Source organism: Limulus polyphemus, unplaced genomic scaffold (assembly GCF_000517525.1).
Source record: "Limulus polyphemus unplaced genomic scaffold, Limulus_polyphemus-2.1.2 Scaffold2911, whole genome shotgun sequence".
Classification (NCBI taxonomy): domain Eukaryota; kingdom Metazoa; phylum Arthropoda; class Merostomata; order Xiphosura; family Limulidae; genus Limulus; species Limulus polyphemus.
In genome coordinates this window covers 88,451-102,838 of record NW_013668521.1, presented here as the reverse complement: position 1 = coordinate 102,838, position 14,388 = coordinate 88,451, and the positions used below count along the sequence as shown (strand labels likewise).

General features: G+C 31.6%; 1 protein-coding gene across 1 annotated transcript in view; it reads left to right on the top strand.

The window, feature by feature from the left end:
* The window catches only part of LOC106468195 (protein PAT1 homolog 1-like), a 127,380-nt gene that overhangs the window by 28,450 nt on the left and 84,542 nt on the right, over positions 1 to 14,388 (top strand). Inside the window, exon 3 of the mRNA XM_013928608.2 lies at positions 4,330 to 4,429. Within this exon, the coding sequence (XP_013784062.1) occupies positions 4,330 to 4,429 (100 nt within the window). The remainder of the gene's footprint in view (positions 1 to 4,329; positions 4,430 to 14,388) is intronic.

Genomic DNA, 14,388 nt, shown 5'->3' with positions numbered 1-14,388 from the left:
GTTTGTGTGGGGCTTCATGAGTATATTGTCTGAAATCAGGAATATTTATCTTATTATTCTATTGATTGGCTTTATTGATAGTTGATAATACAAGCTATCTGTGTTAATATAATCAATAAGATACTACGATTTTACGTCATTTAGATAATTATCCTGAGTTTTATTTTTAATAATATTCAATAATTGGTTTTTCTTAGAATTTTTTTATGTTTAAGACGTAAGCAGAATTTTGGCACACACATAATTTTTATTTGCACATTATCCGTTATTTATTTTACATTGTCATATTTAAAGATAATACCCAAATCAAAAAAGGTCAGTAGTGCATACTCAGTATATTTTGTTTATTCATATTGCCATTTTTAAACATATGAAAGATGCAAAATCATTTAAGAGGCCTTAAATCCAGGCTTCCAGTTAAATCTGATTCTATCTATCTTAACCCATTGTAGACTAGCTGATTTTAATCCTCTTTATGGCAGAAAATGAGCACTTGCCCTCAACATTAGCACAAGGCAGTGTCAAGAAACTGTGTAGGGCTATGTCAACATTTGGAAAGGTATCCACCAGCTGCAAATCCCAAAGAGTTTTCAACATGGAATATAGATTCACTGTTTTCCAAAATTATGATGTGCATATGCTAATATGATCGTGAAAATATGATCAAATTGTGAACTTCACTTGATTTCCTACTGAATATACATCATATATTTCATCATGATGTTAAAAATAGTTCATTTCTTTCTATGTGATTTGTTTTCAATGGTTTGAAATTTTTAATTAAATTTAATTAATTAATATAGTGTATAGTCGTGAAAGTCAGAAGCCCCCAAGAGTGTGGGGCCCTAGGCCATGGTTTTGTGTGCTTTGTGTATTAATCCAACCCTGCTACATATCCTTGTTTTTTTTGTGTATGTTTCATTTTTTGTTGTATAATTTTTAACAAACATAATTAAAGTGTAAAAATTATAAGCTTCTCTATTTAGCTTAACAAAACTAGTGAAACAAAATGTATAAAAGTTACAATGCTTTGAATACCATGTGAAACATGACAGTAGATTGTATGCTGTTTACATTAGCACTAAGAGAGAAAGAAAGTTGGCTCATACTGTGATTTGTTGCTTTTGGTGAAAGGATTACTGCTTCAGTTGATACTGAAAGGGAAGTGACATGCGAGCTCACAAAAAAAAAAGCAAGCAAACAAGTCCAGAGTTCCTAAGTTTGTTGACAGATTTAACCTCATAATAACAAAGTTGTTCTATTTGAACAACCTTGGAACTATACATACTACAATTCTGCATTTATAATGAATATCTTCTGGAAATTTGGCAAGCATTTAGTGAACATTACAAGTCTGTTGTACATGAACAAGTTTTTTCATGCATTATGTCTGCTACAGATTTATCTGAACTTACAAAGCCTTTACTGATTCCATCCGAGTGAAAGGTGACTTTAATGGCTAAGGAAATAAATACTTCTTTTTATCTTATAGTTTTCACATTTAATTAACCTCTAGAGCTTTGTAAATAAATATCAAATTTGTTTTTTGGTAAAGCTTTATGTTTTCTCCCTTATTTTCTCTACCCTAGCACTAACTACATAAAGCTCAATGTACAGTGAAATTAAAAAGCTGACAATGTGAAATAAAATTACTACAATGTTTTTTCCGTTGCACTGATTGAAGTACTGATCAGAAAGTTCCAAACTATTTCTCTTAACAGTTGCAACTGCTAACCTTTTCCATGAGTTTTTTTTTTATTTTATTTTATTGCTATACTTTTAGTTTCCAGTTCTGTTATGCATAAATATTTGACAGATTTTAGAAACATTGTGACATGATTATAATATGCTCTGAATTTGAAACAATGATGTGTATGTAAATGTCTTTTTATAAAGATCTAGTGAACTACTGTATGCGAGTTAGTGATCAAAAACACAAGTTGTTTAGAAAGTTTTCTTTTGCAGAACTACTTTATTGCTCTCTTTTGAATGCAAAATGTGCACCATTTCATGTTTACCAAACAAATAACAGATATTTATTTCAAGTATAAGCTATTCCAAGTATAAACACTAGGCTTAAAGAAAACTAATTTAGCATCTACATGTATGATGTTCACATCAAAATGAAGTGAGGTTGAACTTGCAAAGGTAGTGTAGTATGTCTAAAGCTAGAGAATCCAATTATATATGACACATTATGCCTGTCATTTCTAATATATTCAAATGCAGTAGAGTGCAAATCAGTATTTTAATAAGTTAATCTTTCAGTATTGAAGTTTATAGTAAAATAATGAGTTTGTCTATAAGATGCACAAGATTAGTAGGTATAAAGGTTATTATTAAGTTGAATATTAGTATTCAAGTTATATTGAAGAGTGTGGACAATGACACAAGTGATAATGATTTTGAAACTTGTGAAATTTGAGTAATGTAGAAAAGATTAAACTAACCATTTTTTGAAATACTTAAGAAATATCAGATTTTCTATAGATTATAACAGTTATGCTAAGCAGCTACAGGGCAACAGTTAATTTATTTTCCTCATTCAAATTGACATTTTTGTTGAACTCTGTATCTTATGTGTAGATGGCAAAGATCTTCAATCTTCATGTATTTGTTAATTTTTGAGCAGAGTTTTAGTCAAACCTAGCCTTTGGTTACAAGTTGCCACATAAGGGTGTATAGTAAAATGATTTTATACAATAATGTACATATATGTTGTTTCCACTAAATTCATGAACTCTTAGTGGTATGATTGATTATTAAAGTAATATGAACAACCGAGCAATAAAATATTTTTGCTGATTACTTTGAAAAGTAGTTGGTATTGAATAATCTTTAATATCAACAAAAATAATAGCTTACGACAGAAAAATGGGACAAGTGAGTATAAACTATCAGTGAAAACACTATTGGCAAAATCTGCAAAGGCAGTTGACAGCAGTGATGATTTTTATGTTGCTGTAGAGAGACGTGCTGTTTTTCTGTTATTTCTTTTCTTTCTTTCTTCTTCCAAACAATTTTCAATGGACCACCATTCCTTCATTTCTTAATGGATTAACTTGAAACCTGGTAGGTTATACCTCAGTCCAATACATCCGGATGCTTTTTTCATTATATAACTTAACCACATAATATCCTTAAAATGTCTAAAGGTGAAACAACCCAAAAATATATATTTTGGGCTCCAGGATTGAAGATGAAAATTGTCACAAATATAAATTTTCACATGTCCCACACATTGACAAATAAAAATGGTAGACTTGCCCATTCTTAATAATTAAAGGGGGGTTAAGATGCTACAAAAAGCATAATTTAAGGATTGTTTGACAATTACTCTGTCATATTTTGGTTAATCTACTTGGGATTTTTGTACAGAGATACTTTTTTAAAGGTCCCAAACAGCTGTAGACACACTTCAGTTTTTCTGGTTTTTTTTCACAATTTCTTTGCTATCATAATGTATTATAATGGTATCATGGGATTGTATGGTGGAGATGTGTTGCATTCATTTGCAAACATATTTAAGGTTTAGTGTATTCTCTTGTGTGATTTATATTTAAAGACAATGCTGAAAAGTGCTAATCATTGATAGAACAGAATGTTAATATACATCACTTAAAAAAAGGCTACACTCAAATAAGAAAAGCTTAGATTAATATTTATTTAATAATGTTAAGTGCAATATATATCTATGTACCTGTCGATCTAAATAAACTTTATTGCCATGGTTTGAATTATAAAACTTGTGATTATTACTTACAATTTAGATAAATCAACATAATTACGTGTAAAAGAAAACTGCAAAACAAATGCTACTCTCATATTTTTGTTTCAAGTAAATTTCAGCTAAAATTCATCTTCTCAATGCACAAGTAACTTAATATTACTAAAATATTGGTATTTCCTAGCATTGTCTATTATAAATATTTGTTAAAAGTATTTCAGATCCAAGTCGGAAGTTTTTTAAGACCATCTGTCTTGAACTGTAATAGGGTCAACTGGAAAAATACTGTGGCAAATTAACAAATTATTGACCTATTCAAAACAGTAAAAATTGTGGCCAACATATTTCAGAAATGTTATTTGTAAGTTTCTTATGAAATATTAGATAATTTTTTTTTTTTATTAACAGTGACTAACTGAGATCATAAAGGTAGAAATTACAATGACAAATGAGTGTTAAGCCTGACATAAAGTACAGCTTAATTCTACGATTTGTAGCTATTTCATGTAAGATATATTTTTACATCGTCAGAAAAAGCAAAACCAAAAGAACGGTAATCTATTCAAATAATTTAATCAGTGACATTTATTTTTTATTGGCAGACTCTGGGATCAGGAAAACTTGAAGAAGAACCACTTACAGCTGATGTGGAGGATGACTATGATGCTGTGAATGATGAAACTTTTGGTGATGGGGCCTTAGGTAGTGTTAACTCATTTTAATGAACTAACATAAAGAGTTCCTTAGCATCATTACTGTGACTTGTTTTGGCCAATATCAATTACCTAGTCATGATTTGACTGTAAATTCTTGTGAAAAAACGTGTTTGTATATTAGTATATGCATTTATAAATATGCAAAAAATAAAAATAATAGCATAATACAAAGTATTAAATTCTGGTTAAAAAGTTAGCACACAGGATCACCTACAAAAGTTCTAATGTTTTCAAATGGGACCCAAAACTCGAGCGCTTTTGAATAGTTGACTATTCTTCTTCAGGAGAATAAAGGGTTATGTTTAATGAGTGTGATGAAATATATGGGTACGGATGTCGACATCACGTAAACCAGATGTTTAACATGAGTTGGCCTTGAGAACTAGCCAATCATAACCTAGAGTTGTTTGTGTCGGGTTTAGTTTGTGCCAAAGAGGTGTGTAAAGTACATAATTGACTAAAGTGGGATAAGTGTTTGGGAGGCATTCTGGGCTTTAGATTGGTTATACACATGTTATTATATGAAGTAGGTGTACGTAAGCAATTATTGTCAAAAAATGGAAGAGGTGAGCAGAGCCACCTTGGTTGATTCAATAAATATATTAATATCTCAAGAAATTTAAAAGATGGGAGGTTCTTATCTTATATTCTAGCTTGCCAATACTGATAATTTGTGTATCTTATCCATAGAAAAACTAACTTTGTATTTGGATATCACAAATATTTAATTTGAACCAATGCTGCATTCAACATACCATGTGACACACAAAAAAAATCAATATTTAGGTTTTTCTAATATTTACTTTTAAATTAAGGAATTAACTAATGTATAATACTAAAATTTGAATTATGATCTACAATTTGATACCAAACTCATTGACATACATTAATAAAATATTAGTTCAACATAGTTTGACCCATGATCGTAGGAAGACCTGTGTTGGTAGGGTAAAATGAGCTTTTTTAATTTTATTGTATTTTTTTACTAAATATGTTAGTGTTTTCTGAAGTTATACTGTGGTTCTTTGAGATACAATGTTCAAAAACATGGGAGGGTGATATTTTGTTTCATTGAATCTGGTTTCCATTTTTCAGCTTGTTTTATGTATATAAAAATTATGGCAGTTGTTGCACTGTTCTTTATATATGATGTTAGTATTATGCTTGTCAGAGTAGCTTTTACATAGTATAGATTTGTATTTTGGACCTGGTTTTTGAATGAATGTGGTGTTTACTGGAATGTTATGTTTGGTTATGAGTTTTTCAAAATTTTAGTTATTTTGTTGCTGATATCTGGAATGTACGATATGTAGCAATATAGTATTCTGTTGTTAGTTGCTTCATTGATCTTAGGATTGTGAGTTGGTTTCCATTTTGTTGTTGGGTGTGGTTTCTGTGAATAATTCTTTTGATGGTTTTTTGTCGGAAATTTGTTCCTGTTGATAAAGTTTATAAACACAGCCACAAAACTTTGCTCACCTGACAACCTTAATGAAGTCAATTAATTAAAACAAGATATATGGAAATATGGAATGTTTCATTGACAGTAACTAATATTTCACTTGTAAGGGTTTCCAAGAATGATTTAGGATTCTTTGTAGAAAAATTTGAACTTGAGCCAGTGAATAACTTAATATATCAGGTGTACCCATTACTCTATAAATTAATGAATGCATGATATTTACCTAATAATGTAAAATTTAATGCAATGAATATCTGAGTGATATATATTAGGAAACTTTAGTGTTGCCCCCCAATGGCACAGTGGTATGTCTGCGGACTTATAACACTAGAATCCCGGTTTCGATACCCGTGGTGGGCAGAGCACAGATAGCCCTTGTGTAGCTTTGTGCATAATTAAAAAACAAACAAACTTTACTGTTTGTTAATCAACAACCAAGGTGCTAGGGACAGGAAAGAATAAAGACTGAAGGTAAAGATGAGCATGCACAGTTTGACAGAATTGGATTTATAGTTTTGTTATTGTTCTGAAACTATGGGTTTTCAGACAATGGTATGTTCTTGAGATCAAGGTGTTAGTTATTATTGAAAGTCTAAGAAAAGTGTCATGTTTTGATGATTAAGACTACTGTAGGTTCTTGTTAAAGCTAGCATTTTCATGGGATTGATTATTTTGCCTTTTTTTCAGAATGTTTTTTTCTCAACTTGTAGAATTTCATAACAGAAGCCACAAGCTGGTCCTTACATCTTGGAGACCTATGTTCAGTTTTTGCATTTTCAACATACCCTATTTCATTTGATTTATTGCAGCCCTAGATATCTGAAGGAGTCTAGGATATAGTAACATTTCACCATAAATTAAAATTTCTGTCAAATCTTCCAAATTTACCATATTACTGCAGTAACACTACTGTACTTCTCCAGAGTAAATTGTGTATTCAGATAAGTGACCAAAATGATGAGTTACCTACTATCCCTGGTGTTACTGATATCTAATTTTGAGAGTGAACTACAGCCTTAAAACCAGAGAAGTAGAAATGATATTTTGTTCTTAGGTTATGTGAGTTAAGACACCCTCAGTAGCTTTAACAAAGAATTTCCTTATTAAATTCACAATGATGACTTAAAGATGTGATGAAAGCTGTAAATAACAGTAGATATCTGATTCTTAATGTTGCCACTCTCAGCTAAGAAAAGTGAGAATAATCTTCTTTGCAAGAGAAAGCCAAACATATTTAAAACTGTTAACATCTGACAAAAAAAGAATAAGTATTTTCAGTTTTTTTTTTCCCGATGTTATCCTTGTGCATTAAATGTGCACTAATAAGAACAGTGTATTCAGAACAAATGGTCAAATCCTGTAGATAAGATTACTTTTCAAATATTGCAGGCTAAAGCATCAAGTTATGTAAAATTTGAGGAATGTTTTACATAAAAAAAATATAATTGACCTTATACAGGTAACTATGGTTGAATCTGGTATGAATAAATAAACTATTATATCATAAGTATCATTTTTTATCATAAGTCCACACAGTTTGGTTCAGTTGCATCAGAACCCAATTGACAAGATGAATTATTTCTTCTCTACTCTTTCATCACAATAGAATCAGTGATAAATTCACTTTTACCTCGTGTGTTACCACAGTTGAATAAAGAGCTTTAAGTAATTCTCCTTTATGTTGAAAGTCCACACAAGCTAGTTCAGTTATTTTAGAACTCCCTTTGAGAAGACAAACTATTCTCTTTATCTCTGTTAAACTGTGAAACTCTCTTCAGGTATCGTGCATTACAGCTAAACTAACAGTTATGCAGTCTAACTTCACTTTCACTAACTTGACGTTTTCTGGCTTACTTAACTTCTGTAGAAATTGCTTGTCATGGCTAAGCTGTCAATAACTCAGTCTAGAACTTTCTAATTCTCTCTCACTTAACTTGCTTTTTGGCTTTCTACATTGTTGGACGCCTGTTTATAAAAATGTCGACTGAGGCCTAGAACTTTCTAGCCGTCTAGTGACGACCGTATTACATACAACAAGAATAATTTAGAAGCTTCAAGTAAGATGATTTCAACAATAAGCCTAGTACAACAGTTAAACTGCATCCACAATGTACAACTCGTACCATGTTATGTAACAAAACTTGCCACAACTATTGCTATTAAAATAACTTTTAACACTTATGTTAGGAAAACCAAATCTTTAAATATTAGATTGCTAAATGAACTAAATAATAATTCTTACACTAAACAGTCTTTTACATCCAACAATAAGCTGCTCTTCAAGAAAAATATTTACAATATTTTTTTGATACTATATTCAAAGACTCTTCATACACTAAGTTTCCTCAGATCGTCTGCACCAACATTTAGAGTTCTATTGTTGGTCTCATTGCATAGGGCATCTGGTAGGACTTCATCTTGATAGGATACCTTGCCTTTGTCTTAATCTTGTTTTGTATGAGGTATGTCTTGCCTGATCTATCTTTATACTGGCATAGTAGATTTTTTACATCTTTCTTCTGCTTGCCAATCAGTTCTTCACTTATGTTGACTACCTTGTATGTTTTCTCACCACCCAGTGGCCTTGTGTCTAATAGATCATCATCATTTATGACAAAGTCACTGTCTTCTGGTTCTGCATCTATGACAGTCACAACTACCATGTACATCTGTACTTCAATAGCTGCAGTCATAAGGTCTTCTTCCCTCTCAAAGTACCTTTTCAACAAATTGGCATGGTCGGCCTTGGTTGTCTCATCCACTTTCACCTTATAGTACATTCTGTTGAGCACTTCCTGTACTTTAAAAGATCCTTTCTACTGCATGTTGAGTTTGTTGTTGGCTGTCCGACCTTGAAACATCGACCCTTGGTCTTCTTGACAAAAAAAATGCTTTTGATGTGTTAGGCTTCTCTAGTAGAACTGCTTTGATTGACCCCATTCAGTACTCCTTTCCAGTCCTCTATTTTATTAGTCTCTTTTCCTCTTTATCTTGTGCTCTACTTTCTCTCTGGCACTGTTCCAAAGTTTCTGTAGTGCCAAGTCTCTCTTCTGTTTTTTCTTCAGTTCCTGTAGACTTGCATTCAAGATGTCACTTTTTAATACTTGCAAGGGCTTGATGACCTGCTTGCTTTTCTTCCTTTGAGATCCCTCATCAGTCTACTTTCTGTCTAGTTCCTCTGTGTGGTATATTTCTAATCACCAAGTCAGAGATGGGTGCCTTCATACACATGGCCTCAAGGTCTCTCACATAGTATGAAGTATCCACCTTTATTTTTGTTATGGGAAGCTTTCTTGCTGTCCTATCAGCTAGCACGCACAGGCATATATTTCCTGTTATTTAGTCATCAGATACTAGACTAGTTCTCACTGGTGTGCTACTGCACCCAGTGCCTCGTAGGACCTTCACTTTCTTGTCCTTGACATCGCCTTCGCCTGTTGTAATTTGTTGGCACCTCTTGGTATTTGTAACATGGTCCAATCACTACTGATCCATTTGCTAACTTCAGCCGACCATTAGTCGTACACTGATCAATCATGGAAATGGCACTTCCTTCTTGTGATGAATCTGATGTGTTTTCTTGATTCTGTTTCTTCTGGCAGCAGCATCTATGGTGACAGTCGCTCTTTTCTTGTTTCTTGCCAGCAGCATCTTTGTAAGTAGCTACAGCTGCTTTATGTTGAGATTTCTGTTGTTACTTGTTTGTGATGAACTTGCACTCCTTTGCAATGTGTCCTATTTTATAACAAATATAGCATCTCTTCTCCCATTTGTTTGTTAACCTCCTGTCACCTTTGGTGGACTCCTGCTTCTGGTCAGCACGACTGGTTTTGACGTTGACTGGTTATTCTTAGACTTGCCAGTTATACTCCCTCCATGATACAACTCTTACAGAGTTATGTAACGAAACTTGCCACAACTATTGCTGTTAAAATAATCAACTTTAAACACTTTAGTTATGAAAACTAAACAAACTAAACAGTCTTGTATGTCCAACACTAACTCTCCATGTTACATTTAGTGGTTTATGATTTTCAGCAGTTATGATACTCATTATGTGAAAACATTTTAATTTACATTAATTTTAAAATAAAATGTTAATTTTAATTAACAGTTAATTCTTAATATTGTAAAGAGTATTTCACAAAACAGACATTTCACAAACTGTCCAAGAAATCCACATGTAGTTTTAGTTGACTATAGACAAAGTTTTGCTTTACATCTTACTCAAATTTTTTAGAGTGAAACAAAACTATATTATTATTAAGGAAAACCTTAAGAGCATGTTAATATAGGCTTGAGCAAAAAATTTAGATGTTATGTATAGATCTGTAAATGCAAGGCATATTGACTAAGAATTTCATGACATTGAATGAAGATTATTTACTATCTAGGATGGTTGTAAAGTTTGGGAAATGGAATGAAAGAATAGTGACTAATATAGTAGAAATTTTAGATATAACTAATTATACTGAATTTGAAGTTTTATGGACTGCATCTACCTGTAGGAATGAACAATGTTTAGTTCTTGTGGTGAAGGCCTCAGCATAAAGACCAAACTTACATCCTACATAACTGGAAGATATAGTCCATGAAGAAAATCTTCAAATTTTAGTGTAGTGGAATGTTGTCTGAAAATGTAAAATTGGATCTCATTTGGAAATGATGCAGTTAACCATCCTCCCTATCTCTACACACAATAAAAATAAAAATTGAGTAGAAATATTTACATAATATAGTGAGGCACTATTTTTATAACCACAAAGCATTGTTGTTTGTTGTGTTATTATTAAGCTTCTGTATCTGATTCCTGATATGAAATAGAAACTGTGTAATATAATACTACTTGTAGTTGCAACTCATCTTTTTTTCTTCTTGGTGGGAGTGGTTAGATAATTTGAACATAAGTGACACACTACAATGATTAAGTTGTACTTTGCTCCATATATTTACAATGGTAATGCAACTACAGATTTCTCGGTCTCCTTCTGTAGACTTTTTATGTTAAACTTTTTCAGTATCACATTGTCTGAAACTATAAAATTACAGTGTAAAAAATATATAAATGAAAATTAACATTTAGAAAAATATTTGCTTCTAAACTGATGTATCTTTGATTGCAATAAACAGCTATGAAGTCAGTATGGCATTACTTAGTTTAGATATGTGTAAGTTTAAGGTATATTTTCAATTCATGTAGTGAAAAGACAACAAAAACTTGCATTGCTATTATCTTCAAACAAGTTGTAAATGAAGTCAATACTTTAATTAAAAGAACTGTAAACAAATATACATAAACTTTTTGGCCTATTGAAAACCTTAGTGTTGAAGTACTTACATATTTCATGTATGTAAAATATTGAAAATAAATATGAAAATAGTGTGACAATGATCTACACTACAGTACAGTCATGTGTTGATAGAGTATGACCAGTTGGAAGGTGCCACACCAGTAAAAAGCCTGTAAAAGTAAAGGCAGTCACACTGTACTCAACATTTCCTTTGATGAACATCTCAGTGTGTTATACACCCAGAAATGTTCTTTGGATGCCAAAAATTGAATGTATGGAAGTCTTTGGGATGTCTGTGTTTTGATTACACACATTCATAGTAGGCCTAAAAGAATATTCTTTCTTATCCTGTTTTATTGCTGCTACCCTAATATTTTTTGTTTTTAAATTTAATTTTGACAAAGGCTTAAAAATGTAAGTTGCATTTTGAATCCTTATAGTTCACTTGCAACCATGATCTTTGCTGTCAAACTCTATCATCAGCATAGCAAGACATCATATGTTGTGTCAGCTATTGTATTCTTGAACTAATCTGGAATGCATGAGAATGACTTGTAATAATTCATACACACATCCCAAGCAATATTATGTGTGCACACAGATAAACAAGACAAACAATAACTAATGTCTGGCTCGAATGACTTGGTTTGGGACATGAATTTTGTTGCAATGTGACAAAGTTTGCATGGATAGAACAACATTAAGCATACAGTGTTTTGAGACCTTCAAGTTTTTATGGGACTTCCAAAATTGATGCCCTGAAAGTCTTGGCCTTTCTGGTTTTGTAAATTAGTGGAAGGGCTATATAACCAGTAGACTGAGTAGTACTTGAGTGACTCCCATCATGGGTTTCAGAATAAATACTGCATGACAGGCATGTAGAAATCAAAGTTTTGGTTGATAAGTGATACTTCATATGAAAAATTGTGTGAAGAGTTCACATTTCAGTCTTCTATATAGTAGGAACTGTATGAGACTGAAGAGGGTACATGGAGCTGGCAATGTTAAGGATAAAAATGGTTAAGGTAGATAGCCAAGGCTCTCCATAAGTGAAGTTAAGTATCTCAGTTATGTTTTTTATAAGACAGGTGATGACTGAGTACAGATCTTTCCAAAGACCTTGCTGTGAATATTGTGTGAATTTTACCTGTAGAACAATATTCTCTTCACTGACTCTATATTTTGAGCAGACTAAAGACACAACTTACCTCCTTGAAATCTTGGTTCAAAAGAAAGAGATGGCAATCAAACATGTTAAAATGGCTGAGAAAGCCACTAGTGAGACATTCTGAGCTTGTATATATATAATCTCACAAATGTAAATCTTTCACTGTTGTATTTACATGAGTGTGAACAACTTTTTCTTTCTTATTACGTGAATGTGGCACTTGTTATATTTTAAACAGGTTCTTGGTTCAAAAGAAAGAGATGGCAATCAAACATGTTAAAATGGCTGAGAAAGCCACTAGTGAGACATTCTGAGCTTGTATATATATAATCTCACAAATGTAAATCTTTCACTGTTGTATTTACATGAGTGTGAACAACTTTTTCTTTCTTATTACGTGAATGTGGCACTTGTTATATTTTAAACAGGTTAAGTAGTGAGTAGTTTCAGTTGCATATTATCTCGGGCTTGGTCTCTGGAACCAACCTTGTAACCGTTTTGTGCTTGTTATAGTTTTCATGCTATAACTTTTAAATTAGTAACCATATGTTAATGAAATTTGGCAGATTATCAGTAAAGATTATATTGCTTTCATACACAAAATATAAAGTTTTTTATTAAATTGTAGGGTTTGTAAAGTAATGTTTTTCTCGTGCCTTCTTTTTCTTTTCGTGTTTTGCCTATCCAACATGCAATGTAATTTACATTTTAGGATTAAAATACTTTTGTGAATCAGAAAATTTTTCAAATTTCACAAGCAAAATCTTTATAATATCCAACTAGTTATCAAACATTTGTTAAGAAAAAACTATATTTTTTGTTATTTTCAGTAACGAATATCTGTATGGGTTTGGTTGATTTGACTGATCTCGTAACCATGTTAAAAAAAGGAAATAAATATAAGTTATACCTTTTTTGATCTAGAATGACAACAAATTATAACACGAAAACATATTTATAATTTTTATTATATTGATCTTTCAGCCATGCTTGGCTAACAATACACAAGTTACAATGATGCAGTCACCGTATCCAATAATATACAACTGATCTTTAGTCTTTACAAAGTGACCTGTCTTGGCTGTGTTTTAGTGGACTAGTATTTAGTAAAATAGTCACATTTCAATTATTATACATAATATATGTATATAGATTATTGCTATTTAGAAATAAGTTATTAAACTTATTTTTCTTAAAACATAGAACAGTAACTGAAGAAGTAAAGCAAACAATTATCTCTTCTAGTTACAACCTTTGTACTTAGTTGCAAAGTTTTTGTAAAATTGTGCACATAGAGGATATGCAACAAAATTTAATTTTTAGGTTCTATTTATATACAGTTGAATAACTAAAAAAATCATAAAATACTATATGAATACCATAGAATTCTATTGTAATTTATCAAGCTTAGTAACTAAGCTGTATTTCAGTCTAAAAAAATATGAAATTTTGAGCCGACTAAAGACACAACCTACCTTTTTGAAATCTTGGTTCAAAAGAAAGAGATGGCATTCAAACATGTTAAAATGCCTGAGAAAGCCACTATGGGGACATTCTGAACCTCTGATTGGTTGTTCATGTCATATATAGAAGTAAGTATGTATAAGAGAGCATTTCCAAAAATGGAAAGAGGTGGGCGGGAGTGCCACTGTGTTTGATTTATTACACAAGCAATATCTTAGTAAATTGAAAAGATGCGGGGTTCTTGTTTTATATTATAGCTTCTTAATAATGGTAATATGAGTTTCTAATTCATACAAACTATAGAATTAGTATTTTGACACCACAAACATCTAATTTGAACCAGTGCTGCATTCAACATACCATGTGACACGCAAATTGATATTTAACTGTGTTTTATTAATTATATATTTACTTTTAAATTAAGAAATTGAATAATGTATAGTACTAAAATTTGAATTATAATCTACAGTTTGATACCAAACTTATTGACATAATTCATGAAATAGTAGTTCTATAAAATTTAGAATGAGAGTGAACAAACGAGATGACATGGCCTTTCA